The following is a 17,717-nucleotide window of genomic DNA, read 5'->3' as shown; positions in this document are numbered from 1 at the left end:
AGCACAGGTTTTTACCAATATGGGCGACACAACTAGCTTCCAAATGTAAGCCATTAGAAGGCACTGAAGGCTCCTCTGGACGCCAAATAATTATCAAATCCTACAGGCAGATAACTACTGATATGATATGTAATAGCAATTTATAATATCTGAGCAATGCAGAAAAAGTGTACCCAGACACAAACACATTACAGATCAAACGTTGTAATATTCTGATCTCCACACCCATTAGGGAAATCTAAATTTGATCTACTTCAGCAGGTGTGAGGTTCCCTATTAGAGGTTACACACATCTCAAGGTTTGTGGGGGTTTCCCCAAATTTTACAAATACAAAACCCTGTAAATGATGTGCAAAGCGCAATAAATTTTACAAATACAAAACCCTGTAAATGATGTGCAAAGCGCAATACCCAGCACCCTAGCATTCAACCCTGTGCCACTCCTCATATGCAATGCATAATAGGCTGAACATAGCTGTGGGCCACAAGCAAAAACAAATCTCAGGAGCGGCACGGAATAATTATTCATTGTTTGGGGAGGATTTAATGTGGATACGAAACCACAACCTATACACCTATATATCACGTGTGGGTACTTTCACTGCTCTTTTGGTTCTAAAGATATTTCGGGTTTTGGTTTTGCACAAACTCTATTGGTTTTGGCTTTCAAAAAAAAAAAACTGAAAACTTATGGGGGGAAAAACTGAAAAGTAGTAATTTTTTCAGAGGAGAAGCCTGGCTCTGTGTAAAGGATAATGTTTCAATGTTTATGAAGTTTTGAAAATTGAAAGCCAAGCTGCGAAGAGTACAACAACAACAAAAAAGGACAACATATACAACAGAACGGCCTCTTTCTATTAAATATGCTGCTAAGAATTCCATGGAGCTAAAATCTTCTTAAACATGGGGAAGATGGCTTCAAAGCACAGTGACGCGAGGACCCCAGTGCCAATGGTTTCGGTATGGCCAGGGTCCTCGCCTTGCGAAGGAAAGAGAGCATGCAGTGGCCGGCATGGAGTCATAAAGCCGCCTCTTCAGTAAATCGGAATAGATTAACATCCATTTTTATATGAATCAGAAAATGACTGAAGAGTTTTATAATGAAACATTATCACAGTGAGAACAGAACCACTTTGCTGCGAGGGCAAGGTGTTGCCACCGCCCACCCCTGTGGCAAGGAGGTGGTTAAAGGCAATGCAAGTGGGCTTGCACCTTCCAACCCTAGCTGAGATTTGTTGAGACCTGTGTGACTGGGCTGAGTCCTCATATAAATAGCAATTAATAGCTCCTTCTCTATCCCATACAGGTTGTGCTTGGGTGTATACGCGCTGCTAAGTGTTTCCAGTTACCATGTATGGTGTGTCCCTGTCCTTCCGGTGCTAGGATAGTCCATATATTAGCACACTCGATACTGTACTAATACGAAACGTTACCAACAGTCTTTGAAAAATAATATACAAGGGCAGAGATTCCTTTTTCCATCTTGTTGACTTAAACAGATCATGTAAGATGTATGTTTTAGGCCGTGATTATGCCAAAAATTGTGCGCGGTCTGACGGTGCGTGCCTGAAAAACAAAAGACAAACCAATACGAGAGCACATACCAAGCGCGACGTAAGCGCCGCGACGTACTGCAAAGCGTTTGTCTCCTCAAGCGATTTGAGATTTTGTTATTCACAGACAACGGCCGCATCACGTGATTTGCACGGCCAATCACAGTGCATCATCAACCGGCCAATCTGGCCATGTCTCCCTGCAGTAGCGCTACAATCTCTTTGGCATGTTCACATGTAGCACGGCGACGTCGCTACGATGACGTCACTGAATAGCTTTGCAGCTCTGCAGTTTTTGGTATAATTAAGGCCTCAACACCAACACCTGGAAGTGCACACAGCAGGCTACACACAGCAGGCTACACACAGCAGGCTACACACAGCAGGCTACACACAGCAGGCTACACACACACTTCCCATTGCCCACTGTTTCCAGAAGACCAGTTTCTTGCAGTCTGTATACACGCTTTACTTCATGCTAAAGTAACCGACAAGACTGCAGAGAAATTTCTTTGTACAATTGCACCTTTAATCATACGAGGCGATTGTGACAGATGTTTTTAATTATTTTCTGCATAGGAAGAAAATACATTGACCTACAAAACAAGCGCTAGGTACAGAAGTGCAATCTGCATACATCATCCCAATTAAAGTAGGAATCTTTCAGTAGAAATCACTCGGCCAAGAAGAACGCGGACGCTCGGCATAGCACTGATTCACTGCTGGGCCGGCCTGGCAGTTGAGAGTAAGTCAGCAGACTAACTCAGGGGGGCTCAACTCCAGTCCTCAAGGCCCCCCTTATCCCCCGCCCAACATGTCAGGTTTTAAGCATATCCCAGCTTCAGCACAGGTGGCTCAAATCGGAGGCTCGGTCAATGACAAATATCATTTTAGTAGCTGCTCTATTGCACAATTAGTCAAACTGTAAAGATTAAGAGATGATAACAGTTTGAATAGTGAGGAGAGGAAACCATGACAATGTACACAATGGCCTTTGTTGAACAATTCCTGCAAGCTGTGTTCGTCTTAGCTACAGATCTCAGCAGTTAAAGTATCTGTCTGCCTGAAGCCGACAGTATTCCCCATTTAACAGTACTGTGTTATTTACATGTTGAGCACACAGCTTGTGAAATGCCAATGAATCACTTGGAAAGCATCATTATTATTTTTCAAGCTTTAAGAACGCTGACAAGTGGATTTTGAACAAAATAGAATCGTTTAAATAAACCAGGAGTATTTGTGATTTTACAAGCAAAATCATTGGTTTGAAAATCATTTTTTAAATAAACGGTTAAGAAAACACAATACGACACGCTTAAATAACAGCAGAAAGCAGCACAAAATATACAGGCAATACGCCTAGCTGATGGGACGCTGACCCAGGATCCGTTTCAGATAGTGAAACGGTTCCACAGCGTCTATCAAATGCTTTATGATGGGGAAAAAGTGGACCTCCCAGGAAATGATGCAAATAAAATCAATAACTATCTAGAGGCCTGCCAATTGCCCAAACTTAAACCGCATCATAGAACAGAGCTTAATGAACCAATTTATGCAGATGAGGTGGCTGCGACCATTAAGGAACTGAAGGCATCAAAAGCTCTAGCCCTGATGGCTTTTACGGGGCATACTATAAGAAATTCTAGAATATTCTTACCCCATATCTAGTAACCATGTTTAATACATTTCTAAATGGTGAACTAGTCCCACCATTGTTTTAATACATAAATAAAAAACAAAGACCCTATGAACTGCGCCAGCTATCGCCCAATTTCACTTATAAACAGACGTCAAACTACTGCATATATGCAAAAATTCATTTTTACTGCCTCCCAACACAATACTGACCATGACATCTCTATGAGGAGGTTTACCAACAACTTGACCCTCTCCCCCTATTCTTTGTTCACTCTGCTGCACTACTGTAAGTGGAAGTAGTGTGAGGGGGCACAGTTAGCCGGGAACTAGCCTAGCAATGCTGTTCAACAGTCTCCACTGACTTGTCAAGTCTCACTCTTTAAGAGAAAGTCAGACTCACTGGAAGGCAGGTAACCTCATTTCCAGCATACAATAGTCTTAGTCCCTTAGAAGTTTCATATTAAAATCTCATAACTTGCTCCAGTTCCCATGCTTTCATATATTTACTGTATGCTAAGGAACAAGAGTTTGAACTCACTCTCTTTCATTTAAAACTGTTAACCACCTCAATAAGACGGAAGTTTATTCCACCTGTTCTAGCCCAGGGGGATGTTCTGTGCTTTGCACAACAGCCAAAGTAAAATTCATCCAAGCTCAACAGGTTCTTCATTTAATGTAACCACACATCCAGCAATTATTCGGTATTATAAAACAATGTGGTTTTCTACCTAAAAAGTCAGATGAAAAAAAAAAAAAGAAGTGCAACTCCCCTTTCCACTCAGTTGGTCCATTGTATGGAGGTAGAGTTGGCACACACCGGGCACACAAGCTCAAGAATGAACCCTTTTAATGCCCCAAAACAAAGCAACATTTGTTTTATGACACTTCCTTGGTTCCCTGAAACAATTCTGAATTGACTTACAATACCAATGCAGATGGCATTAAACCGTAGGAATAAAATACTTCCTGGTAAAAGCCAGAATTGTCAGACATTTTAAACGTTGCTGTTCCTATCTTCAGCTACAATGTTGCTATGAAGGAAATGTGTATGCAGGAGTTGTGTTACCACTGAGCAACAACTCAAATACAATTTCACAGCAAGGGAATGGCAATCATTGTGATCTTTTTGTGCATTGCTGAGCATTTACAATTAGACAATACAAATAACATAAAACCTGCTTCCAAAGCAGTGTACGGTGAATTCCCATAGTGCGACATCATGCAGGAGCGGGCGCGCTGAGACCAGCTGCAGCAGTGACTGGCAGGTCAGTCAGAGAGGCACTGCTTAGTGTGGAGTGCGGAGGGGAGGAGGGGGGGTTGGAAAGCAGGTAGGACTCGGCGTGAGGGGTGGGGGAGAGAGCAAACCCCTAGCACTTGCCCGTCCTTGCCCTCCATGGAGGTCAGTCACAGGGAGCGCGTGCCAGTTGGCCTGTGTGTCAGTGAGTGTGGCAGAGAGTGGTGTGCCATAGAGCGAGTGTGCCAGAGAGCAAGTGTGCCAGAGAGCGAGGAAACCTCAATCGACGTCAGCTTTGTGCCAAAAAATAAAAGGTAAATATGTTGGTTAGATTTCGTGTGTAAAAATACCACCAGCTCATGTTAAGCCGTAGGCTACTTTCTTTTCTTGCGCCCCTGTTTTGAGGCCCGAGTCTTGCAGTCCGATTTAAAAATTGACCACCAACCTATTGAGCCTGACGGGCTTAAAAGCTGTGTTTCTCTATAAAATAAGTCAGGTGGTTTTGAGCATGCAGTCTGCTTGTATTCATTTGATCAGTGGCTGATAGAGCGGCATACGGCAAGCTTTGGCATTGCTGCAAATCCACTACTTTATCAACAAATTCAAACAGGATTTAGAGGTTTACCTGCACTTATTTGCTTTTGTTATTCGAGTTTCTCCGATACTCCACAGAAGGATTTCCCAACATGAGAGAACAGTTAATTTCAAACAACGTGGGAAATTTCTGGAGTCAGGACTCTGTGACATGTCTCGACTTGTTCCCCGTTCACCACACCTGATTACCAGCAAGTACAGCAAAGAATGGCTTTCCTCTCGAGTCTCACTAATACATCTTATGTGGTGACAATAAGTCAAACTGTGTTTTCTTACAACATGATTTCCACTTTACTATGCTTTTAAAGGACTGTGCACTTTTGTCAGTACCTTTTCTTTTAAACCCCCCTCTGATAGGACAGGGCAAAAGGTCTTGAAGGTTGAACTAGTTCCTGCATACCTTCACAAGCACCTGTATATTCTTCTGACAGCTATGAAAATGGGACAATGCACCTGTTATTGTCTAGGCAACTTGTCAATGTTTCTGTCATCTCTTTAAAGGTTTCTTGCGGGAAACCGTTCATGATTTGGAAGTCCCACCGTGGTAAAGAAATGTTGCATATAAAGCAAAACTGTGTAAAGTACTGTACAGAATTTCCATTACCCAAATCTTATATGGCTTAGGCTGTGGCACCGCTGACCACATGGTGCTTGCCGCTTTTACTTACATAAATCTATGTGTAAGTCCCTGCTCACACGTTGCGCGCTCGTGTGTGGGCACGTTCGCTCACTCAAGCTTGAAGCTTGAGTAAACAAAAAAAATTAACTTTCAACTTGTCCGCAACACCCCCCAGCGCGCGCTTGCAAAATAGCCAGGACAACCGGCGCTCATGCTTGGAGAGCTGGTGACGTCAACGCTCTCAAGCATGAGCGCGGTCAGCTCCAGCGGGGCCGCAGCCTTAGGCCATAGAGGGTTGAGCCGAGCCGACGCTGAGGCTCGCCTGCTGAAATCTGCACGATTTCATGCCCATGCAGGCGAGCCAGCGGGCGCGATCGGAGGCGGGGGGAGACTTAGGGAAGCGGGGCAGTGATGTCGCTGGGCCAATCGCCGCGACGTAGACGCAGCTCCGCGCTGATTGGATGTTATCAGCTGACAGCGTGCTGAAAAACAGCTTGGCTGTCGGCTGAAAACTCCAGCGCCTCAGCACGCCTGCGGACGCTCGCGTGAGCCCCCTCTCAAGGCATCCTCATTGAGGATGCAGGGGCTCAGCGCGGAGCGTCCGCACGGCTCAGCGCGGCCTGTCCTTCTATGGACTCGGCCTTAGAAAGCAGGGGTGAGGAGTGAGGCAGAATAACCTTCAAATCCTTATGTCAGCTCTGTTTGACTGTGGCCAGTCCAACTACTTCCCTATTCTTTAGCTACCAAAAATGTAATAAGTTCTAAAGGGCAGGCATGTGTGCCCATGTAGGAGAAATCCCACAAGGAAGGCACCGGAGCACAGCAAGGAAAGGAGGGGGCTAGGATTTTGAGTTTCTCCTGGTGTCTAGCCCCCTCCTTTCCTTGCTGTGCTCCGGTGCCTTCCTTGTGGGATTTCTCCTGCCTATATCCTCATTCGTGACGCACGCTCTTTTGGACATCACCAGCTCCTAACTGTGAGTTTACCCATTCCGATCATTGCGGTTTGGGGTTGTACCTCTCTGTCTTTGTCTCTCTCCAGGGGGACGTCAACTACTGTGTATAGGGGGTCAGATATTATTTACTGACCCATACCTCAATAACACAGGTCCCCCACATTTAGGAGTATATTTAGAGACATTGTTTTCAAGAGAGGGGTGCTAATAAGTCCATCATCATTTGCTATATCATTCATGATTGTATTGAACATGTAGATACTGACTCTACGCTGGGCTTGCGATTTTGGAACCCTGTTTTCCTATCTGCCTATGTATGCCCATGTATCCTACAGCCTTATTATTATTATAAAAACAGAGCCCATTATTGATACCCTCATAAGTACAGCTGCTGTTTCAGTCACACTGATCAAAATGAGCAACGGCCAACTGCTGGTTATTTATGGATCCAGATGGAAAGAAATGTCTCATCTCTGAAAATGGCATTCACGTCTAACTAGACGTAGAGGATGTGTATCCACAACTGCCCCAGTGTGCATCTGTGTTGTAGTGTTATGCTGTGTGCAACAGGTTTATCAGAAAGGAATGTGTATAAATGATAAATTAATACAGGTGCAAGAAAGAGAGAATCATTTGTTTTGCAAGTTCAGAGGAATTGCACCAGTCAAGGAGTCTACCTTCATTTTACTTCCTCTTTTAGAACAGGAACAACTGACATTTAACATGAATACCATTTTAAATTGAACAAGTGTGTGTGTGTGTGTGTGTGTGTGTGTGTGTGTGTGTGTGTGTGTATATATATATATATAATTTATTTTTTTAATTAACACTTTGCTAAAACAAAATAGAACCCCTTTTCACCCTAACATCAACAATGGGTGGCAGTTGAAAAGATGGAAGGCAAACCACAACATGTCTTAACGTGCCTGGAAAACCGAAACGTGATCTCCTGTAAAGGGCACCGGAGGGGTTGGGACGGGTTCCATGGAAACAGCCTCTGCTGGTCAAATAGAACTCGCTGTACTGCCGCGTTTAACTCCGTGGTTCATGCCACGATTATGAAAGCCAGAGGCAGGAAAGGCGATGAATAAAAATGGCTTGATTTGGTAGAGTGCATCACTAGGCTGAACATTCAAAGCGTTAATCACTGGTAAGCAATGACTTTGCTGGTCTGTCTGACACTGTCAGAGTTAAAGGTGTCCCTACTCCAAGATACATCCATACCTTACCTACCAGGTGCTCTCTGCAGGCATATACCATGGAGGAACAGTGTCTGCATTGCTCATCAATGCTCACAAGTAAAAAAATAAATTAAAAAAAAAAAGGATTGGGGGGGGGGTAAAGAGTGGGTGGGGGAGGGAGACAAGCACTGACCCAATAATTCATAAATATATAGATGATTAATATATATTAGACTTGCACGTAATCCATACGCTGCATATTCTAGTGCCACAAGATGTAGCTCAGAGCAATGCTTCATATTTCCTGATTCAGCAGGACAGTCTAGCCCTGAAGCAATCTATCTTAGACTGGGGAGGTATAAGCAGCATCCACGCCCTACTTCTTCTCACCACAAACAACGCAGCACCCCGGGGAGTATGAAACAGCTCCCACTGCCACATTGCACGCACTGTTTGAGTTGTGTGCTGCTATGTTTGAAGGTAAAGAAAAGAAGATTTAACCCGGCTCTCGATGAGATCAGAAGTCATGGACGATGATAATTATTCAGCACTTTCTCTTTAAGTAATAAACTGATAACACATTGTGAAATCTTTCAGCAGGTGAGAGATAAAGTAGGGGTTGCAAGTGATTATTAAATAACATTACCCAAGAAGATGTTGGTTTCCACTGGTTTAATATTTATAGTAAAGACCGCACAATGCTGTTCCAAGGTACAAATTTAAGATAAATTAATTTGTCCTGTCAATATGGCCCTTGGAGGCTGCTGGGAAATGGCTAAATAATAAAGAAACAAAAGTAAATAATGAATTAAGTTTCTCTGAGGCTTTCACAGAAGGGGACAGTGGTTTTGGAAAAAAGGTCTACATTTTCAGTTGTTAAAAAATCCCACTAGTAAAACTAGGATTTATGCAAACTTAAGGATACTTGAATTGAAAATGCTACTTCCTACAGTATATAAAACTTGCCTTTACTTTGCTCTTTTTATCCTGACCACACTCCACGTGAATTATTTTGAAAGATTTCATGATTAAACGTCTTTTGTGGGAAGTCTTAAAACTGACACGTCTTAAAACCCCTTAATAACTCAGCCTTCAGCAGCCCAGATTTATTCATTCCTACAACATTCTTCCCCCAGTTCCCCTTATCCATGTATAACCCAACTACTCCCCCTCCCGCAGTCTCCACTCACCTTATCCACGTATTACCCAACTACTCCCCATCCCGCAGTCTCAGCTCACCTTATCCACGTATAACCTATCTACTCCCCCTCCCGCAGTCTCCACTCGCCTTATCCACGAATAACCCATCTACTCCCCCTCCCGCAGTCTCAGCTCACCTTATCCCCCGTATAACCCAACTACTCCCCCTCCCGCAGTCTCAGCTCACCTTATCCACGTATAACCCAACTACTCCCCCTCCCGCAGTCTCCACTCACCTTATCCACGTATAACCCAACTACTCCCCCTCCCGCAGTCTCCACTCACCTTATCCACGTATAACCCAACTACTCCCCCTCCCGCAGTCTCAGCTCACCTTATCCACGTATAACCCAACTACTCCCCCTCCCGCAGTCTCAGCTCACCTTATCCACGTATAACCCAACTACTCCCCCTCCCGCAGTCTCCGCTCACCTTATCCACGTATAACCCAACTACTCCCCCTCCCGCAGTCTCAGCTCACCTTATCCCCCATATAACCCAACTACTCCCACTCCCGCAGTCTCAGCTCACCTTATCCACGTATAACCCAACTACTCCCCCTCCCGCAGTCTCCACTCACCTTATCCACGTATAACCCAACTACTCCCCCTCCCGCAGTCTCCGCTCACCTAATCCACCGTATAACCCAACTACTACTCCCCCTCCCGCAGTCTCCACTCACCTTATTCACCGCATAACCCAATTACTCCCCATCCCGCAGTCTCCACTCACCTTATCCACAGTATAACCCAACTACTACCTCTCCCGCAGTCTCAGCTCACCTTATCCACGTATAACAAAACTACTCCCCCTCCCGCAGTCTCAGCTCACCTTATCCCCCATATAACCCAACTACTCCCCCTCCCGCAGTCTCAGCTCACCTTATCCCCTGTATAACCCAACTAAGACTTTCCCAGGACTGAATCCCAGCTGTGGGAACTCCTTCCGCTGCACCATTAGACACCCCCCCCCCCCCCACGCTATTTACACTTATTCTGCACCATTAGACTCTCCCACACCAATCACTTTAAAAGTGATCAAAAACCTCATCTCTTTAAATAGGGCTACCCAGCACCGTCCTGACAAGCCTGCTGTTAATACCACACTGAGTGGCACGATCTCCCACCTATCCTTGTGTCATCCCTCTCCCGTTCCTTTTAGATTGCAAGCTTCTCGGTCAGAGCTGGGACCTCATTACCTTACTTTCATTGTGTTTTAGGCGGTATGTATTTTATATTTTGCCCTTGTCCCCCCCTCGCACTATATTGCAGTATATGTTTCAAGACTAAATTTCCAGAGCTATAAAAACTGTACACAGCTCTCTGTTTTTACTTTACTGCAACTACAAAATATGTTTCAATGTGGGACCGCATGGTAAAATATCTTGGACCACATTATAAACTCCACATGGAACAATGCAAGTGTTTATTTGCTAGTGTATGGGTTAAGCCCCATATTCTGGTTTCAGGACAGCACAAAAGCCGTGGTTACAACTCTGAGCATCTCCATAAAATGAAGGTGGACAGCAAATTTTGTGCAACACACCCCCAGGCTTCAGGTCGGGACAGGTTATTAACAAGGAAAGAAGGTGTTGCTATGAGGCATTGAAATCATGTGTTTTTTGGAGCACTTCACAACTCCACATCCGTGGACAGTGCCAGAGGCGTCTACTGCCTCCACTTTGTGATCTGAAGTGGAACTACCAGTTCTGAAGCAGTTTGTACAAAATGACAATTGTGCCAATGTATTCGATTTCTCTCCAATAGGGAAAAAAAACTGTTGAATTATTTCAAAAGTGAGTTGTGTAACGAGGAGAAAGAAGTATGACTACGTAAGTGAAACTACATTTGTAAGATACTTCGTAGGTTGTCATACCTTCCATTGGACCGAACTCATACAAGGTGTTTTTGTGCTCAAGCTTTTGATACTGCAGAGGTTTCTTCATAAGAAGGGTCTCAAAAGCTTATACAGAAGGAAAAACGTATACATCTGAACAACCTGCTAAGTATCTCTCCATTTCTGGGAACAATACGGTCACCAGAACCCTTGTAAAACTGAAAGAAATTCGTACGTTACAATTGTTAGAAATAACAGGGAAACTGATTACTATGCCGCATAGGTCTGTAAAAAGCTGGTCAGGAATAACATCTTCCCCTTATATCCCCGTCACTTTTGTTACTGTATCCCTTCAGATATGATTTTTTTTAAATTCATTTTTAAAGCAAAAAAAGGTAAAACAGAATATAATAAACGAATACAGTTATGTACAAATGATGCTGCAGGTAGCAGTTCCCTTTCTGCATCATGTTTGGTTCCAATGTCTGCAAACAAACAGACACTCCGGGCTAAGGTATGGCAAGCTTTTATTCTACTTTGTGGCTCATCCTAGATGTAATTATATATTTTGTCGTTGTTGTTTTCCACCTCCTACGTGTGGGTTTGGAGTTTGGAAGGGCTCAGCTCCCTTAAGAACCGGTTGTACACTACAATAAAAATCGGGGAAACCAATGGCTTGTGTCCTACTGGCCGGTGGAAAATTATTTCCGTTTTTTTTATCATCTCAAAGGGTTTTATTAAATAACATCATTCATCTGCACCAGGGAAGAAACGCTTCCAGATTGTGACGATGTGAGTGCACCCGAGTTCTCCTGGAAGCACCCTGACTTTGTTCTTCCGCTGTTCACACCCAATGTACTTATTCTTGTTGGATTGCAATAAAATATTGTCACGCTAAAATCACCACAATAGTTGTGTCCAGTGCAGATTATTTGTTTTGAATATTGTACTAATTATCTAAAGTGTTAAAAGCACTCTTCAACATTAGTACAATAAATTCACATCTAAGTTAAAGCAGCAAAACGTGATTTTTAAAATAAATTAGTTTTGTAGTATTGGATAATAGTGACTTTTTTGCTTTCTTTTTTCCAACTCTGAATGCCCGTTTTAATCAGTTTAAAGCATCCTGTGATTTCTATCGCAGGTTTAGCCACCTCCCCAGCTGTGCAAGATCTTTGTAATACTTTCCTGTTTGTGATAATCTGTTGCCAATATTCCCCACAGTTTGAGCTGCAAACTGTAACAATAGATAATGTTACAGTACCTTAGTAATATACAGATACATTGTAGCTGCTGAATTACACTGACTTAAGGATTGATTGAAACTGTAAGGCGGCCATTATACGAGGCACACAATCAAGATTATGACAAATTTATGAAAGTAACCCCAAAACGTTTGCCAGCTTAGGTAAGAATGTTGAATAATAATACGCTGTCACATTCTTTACATATTAAAATAAGAAAGAAGTGGGGAATGTATTGCTGCTTTAAAGAATAGCGTCAACGCGTATTTGATAAAGAAAATACATACCGCATATCCATATAAAAACAATGATAAAGCGAGTGCCTTTTGTGTATAAATCCTCAGGGGTCAATGTAAGCAAACTATGGGGAGGGGATTATGCCCCAATACCGGGTATCGCACAGTGACCCCGCATTTACTTTCATTGGAGTCAATGGTAGTTAAAGCAGGATCGCACTGCAGAAAAAAGACCCTATCCTTCAGAGTTTAGTGAATCTTTCTGTATGTACTGGTTTAATTAGAGTCTGTATGTGTGTGTGTGTGTATGTGTGCGCGCGTATATATATATATATTTACTAGCTGAGAGACCCGGCGTTGCCCGGGATGTGAACTGTGCTCACACTGACACACACTGCTCATTGTTCACACTGCACACTGCACACACACACTGCACACACACTGCTCATTGGTCGCACTGACGCACACTGCGCACACACAGCTCACAGTGACACACACTGCACACTGCACACACAGTGGTCACACTGACACACACTGCACACACACTGCTCACACTGCACACACACACATACACAGCTCATTGCTCACACTGACACTGCACACACACTGCTCACACTGCACACACTGACACACACTGCATACTGCACACACACTGCTCATTGGTCACACTGCACACACTGACACACTGCTCATGGCTCACACTGCACACAGTGCACACACACTGCTCACACTGACACACACTGCACACAGTGGTCATTGCTCACACTGCACACACTGCTCATTGCTCACACTGCACCACACACACACACACACACACACACAGTTACAGACAATCACAGACAGTTACACACACTCACACACAGTCACACACACTTTCACAGTTTCAAACCGTTTCGCACAGTCATAGACACTTACACAGACTTACACACACACACACACTCTCACACTGTGAAACACTTACACACACTGTCACACACAGATACACACAGTCACACACAGTCACAGACACTCACACACAGTCTCACACAATTACACACACCAGCACCAACACCGGCTCCCCCCCCCTCCTCCTGCGCAGGCAGCGGGGACAACGGTGGGGAGAAGGTGAAGCGGGGACCGGAGGGGCATCCCCCCTCCCATCTCACGTCCCGCGGCCTGTAACGCGGTGACAGGGGGGAGCCGGGAGCGGAGGGGCATCCCCCCTCCCATCTCACGTCCCGCGGCCTGTCACGCGGTGACAGGGGGGAGCCGGGAGCGGAGGGGCATCCCCCCTCCCATCTCACGTCCCGCGGCCTGTCACGCGGTGACAGGGGGGAGCCGGGAGCGGAGGGGCAAGAGCAGCACGTAGCATGTGGAGGAGGGGGGAGCTCACCCGTCCTGCCGCTGCCTCACTCATCCTGCCCCTGCCTCACTCATCCGGCCGCTGCCTCACTCATCCGGCCGCTCCCACGTGGATGTGAGGCGGGAGGCCGCGTGTTGTGGCCGCTCCCCCGCGTGTGTCCCGGGCGCTCGCTCCGCTCCCCCGCTGACTGTAGCGGCGCCGGGGTGTGAGCTTGGGGGGGTGGGGGAATGTGAGCTTGGGGGGGGGTGAGCTTGTGGGGGGGGGGTGAGGTGTGTGTGAGCTTGGGGGGGGTGGGAATGTGTGTGTGTGTGTGTGTGTGTGTGTGTGTACACGGGACTCCGGGTAAGTTCGGGCACAGGGAGGGTGGGGGGGGTGTGGAAGTTGAGGTGCGGTCCAGCTGACGGGGGAGAGTGAGGGGCACCGGGAGGGGATTGTGTGTGTGTGTCCCCGTCCGTGTCCGTGTCCCTGTGTGTGTGTGTGTGTGTCCCTGTGTGTCCTTTGGCCCGTCACTCCGCCTCAGGCCAATGAGAGGTGTGCGGGGGCGGGCCAAGGGACCAATGAGACACCGGACATCCAGGCAGGCAGGCAGGCAGGCAGGCATACAGTGCTTTCACTAATATAGTATAAGATGTGTGTATGTATATTTATATGTGTATATGTGGGTATATATATGTATATATGTGGGTATGTATATATGTGGGTGTGTGTGTGTGTGTGTGTGTGTGTGTGTGTGTGTGTGTGTGTACATACATACATACATACATACGTGAGTAGTTTCTCTGGCTTTGCAACCGATTCCCATGCTGTGCTTAAAAGCTGTGTTAACAGCGAGCATTAGCTTATAAGAGTTCCATGTAAAAATGGATTTCAGGCAAAAGATGACACGGTGTGCTCATTTGCATGTCATTTCCCAGAATCCCTTGCTGCAGTGGAAGCACTGTATGCTAGGTGATAATGATGAAAGGCAGGGTTGCAGACCTAAGACATGTGAATGTGCTCACAAGTGATACTTTTATTTGCTATATGCTATACGGTGGAGGTTTCTTGTTGCCTTTTTCACTCAACACAAGTGTGTGTGTGTGTGTGTATATACATACACACACACATACAGCTCTTAATATTAATGTATGAAGGTTAATGTTTAGATCGTAAGCAGTATGGATGGTGGTTATACGAAGCACTGTGAGCTCTTCACTTCGTGTAACTACCATCCATCCATACTACGAATCTACGTTTTAAGGAGATTCCTTTGATAGTTTATTAGTGACTTCAGACTGTGACCGTGCTCTGGTTGCAGACAGCAGTGATGCTTGGGATGAGTAAGGCTGTCTTGCAATCAGTGAAATTCCATTTACTGCTGGAGGGACAGTGTTGCAAAATCTAAGAAGCCTTCTCAAAAAAGGGAAACTGGACATTTAGTGGAATGAACCCTGGTTTCTTTTTACTCATTTGAATCATTATATAATACTCCAAAGCCTCTGCAGGGAGTGGTGATACTGAGAGATGTCACCACACCCCTGGGAGGCTTAAACTTCTTGGCTTCTATAAAATGCACCCACTAAATGGCAATATTTTCATATTATCACCACACCCTAAAGTGTTAACACAAGCCTAATCAATTCAGTTTAAAGAATGATTCATATTCTTGAGTTTGCTTGTAATCTTGACCATAATCATATTGTTGTGCATGCAGTGTCAGACTGTTTGATATGTAAAACCTTTTATTTATTTAGTTTAATCCACTAAAATAATTTCCAAATGCATAAAAAGGCAATAATTAGAAGCGGAATCCTACAGATGTTCACGTCCATGTCACTGCGCAGTGTTTAAGGAAGCGCGCACCTTCCACAGGCCAATCTAAACTGGTTTGCATAGCACACTTAGAAATGGATTTAAGAGTAATCACGTCTCTTGGATTGTTTACAGGGTGGGATGTGGGAGGTTACTGGTTGCAAGTCTCCCTCTAGGGGAAACAAAATGGTTTCCAAATCTTGCAGGTGTCGTAGTCAAACAGAAAGCCGCAATGTCACTGGTTGCACCTTCCTACTGGACAGCCATTTCAAGCCCCTTTAAAAGCTAGGAAGTACTATTGGTCAATTCACCGGTAAAGCAGCTGCTCTTGGTGTGCTGAAGATTGAGTTAAATATATATACACACACACACACACACACACACGTACTGTACATATATACGGAAATAGCTGTGTTAGTCCAGTTGCGATATTGCAGAATAATGAGTTCTTCAGTATTCGGTGATACCTTTTTTATTTGGACTAACAATTTATGTCGTAGGACAAGCTTTCGAGAGATCTCTCTTCCTCAGGTCGGCAATCCTGATATACAAAGGAATCTATGGCTAATTTGGGAGAGCAGGGGGAAAAAACAACAACAGAGATATACTGTAGATAAGATATAGACACAGTATATAGATAAACATACATACATATTGAAGTATCTGTACCGTGTTAGCTAAGTTACACATACTAATGTACAATGTAATTCCATCCCTATATACCAATAGGGACCACATAGTATCTACACACACTAATCATAATGCAACACCCTCTTACATTCCTACACCTACTCACACCATTTGTATAACACACACATACACACACACACACACCTTTGTAAAGTGGTCTACACTGTGGGCGCTTTATAAATTTATATTTACACACACTAACATCACTAACATTCATAGACCATTTAACACCTTAAGTCATAAATCGCTTACTGCAGGGGGGGGGGGAGGGGGGGAGATAGGCTTCAGTAGTAACAGATAAATTCCAAGAAGCACTGTTTTTAAGTAAAAATCTTTCTTGCTTTATCCGCCGGAAGAAGAGACCAGTGTATCTCGAAAGTTCGCACAAATAAAAGCATTTCGTTAGCCACAGAGCGGTATCATATGTGTATATATGTATACACACACACACACACACACACACATATATATATATACACACACATACATATATATATATACATATATATATACATATACATACATATATATACATATATATACATACATATATATATATATATATATATATATATATATATATATATATATATATATATATATACACACACACACACACACACACACACACACACACACACACACACACACACACACACACACACACACACACACACACACACACACACACACACACACACACACACACACTACGGCACTTCCAATCCTAAGAAAAATGTGTGTGCCCATTAACAAAATGAAGACAGCATAGAAAAGGCAGGCACTCACAGGACTCATACCAAAGAATGTAACAAAAGTTTCATCAACGCTTAACGTTTTGGTTCTTATTTCCAGCCTCTCTTGAGCACGGGCCACAAGTATTCAGGCAAAAGGGGTGCCCTTGTGCTACAAACAACTGCACCATGTCAAATAAAAGCAATCCCATTGAATCAATGGTGTTTACGTTTTCACTTCCTAAAATACGAGCAACTACATTTTATACAACTTTAAAAGCGGGCAGAGTTTTCCCCATTATTAGGTGTTTCTTGCACATTTTTGGCCAGATGCCAGGTCCGTAGCCATTGTTTTGCCTTAATTAATGAAGTATAAATATGTGTTATGAATTTCTTTCTGGATTCTCCGCCCGTGGGGTAAACTTACCTTGCGATCTGAATTACAAATGGTTTCATTTCAAGAGGGTCGTAGGCCCGTGCAAACGCCCAGCAAACATAGCACGCGGCATCGCGGACATTGGAACCCACGCTGCAGGCCCCGCGTTTCTCATCATAGATCAGAGCCTGCAAAATCACAGGAACAACTGCAAGACAAAGCCAGGGAACGTTTAGGCAGAGAAGATTTATTGGGATCTTACATACATAAAAGATAATATGAGCTATACGATATAGAATTAGATACTGAGATATGCCCACGGTCACAGAGTTTAAATGGCTGAGGCAGAAATTCAACCCACAAGCTTGTGTACTTAAGATCAACAGTTGCACTCCCTGTCTTACCAGGAATACACAGTGTGTGTGTGTGTGTGTGTGTGTGTGTGTGTGTGTGTGTGTGTGTATGTATTTGTGTATGTATTTGTGTATGTATATGT

The 17,717-nt window shown here is 44.2% G+C and overlaps 1 protein-coding gene across 2 annotated transcripts in view; it reads right to left on the bottom strand.

Moving 5' to 3' along the window:
• The window catches only part of TBCD (tubulin folding cofactor D), a 176,376-nt gene that overhangs the window by 90,814 nt on the left and 67,845 nt on the right, over window positions 1-17,717 (bottom strand). For both annotated transcript variants that reach the window (XM_075579659.1, XM_075579660.1), the window contains exon 14: window positions 17,273-17,429. In XM_075579659.1, coding sequence (XP_075435774.1) covers window positions 17,273-17,429 — 157 coding nt within the window. The remainder of the gene's footprint in view (window positions 1-17,272; window positions 17,430-17,717) is intronic.

The sequence above is a fragment of the Ascaphus truei genome, chromosome 22 (genome assembly GCF_040206685.1).
Source record: "Ascaphus truei isolate aAscTru1 chromosome 22, aAscTru1.hap1, whole genome shotgun sequence".
In the NCBI taxonomy this organism is placed as follows: domain Eukaryota; kingdom Metazoa; phylum Chordata; class Amphibia; order Anura; family Ascaphidae; genus Ascaphus; species Ascaphus truei.
The sequence above is the reverse complement of the archived record's forward strand: the minus strand, read 5'-3'. Positions and strand labels throughout refer to the sequence as shown.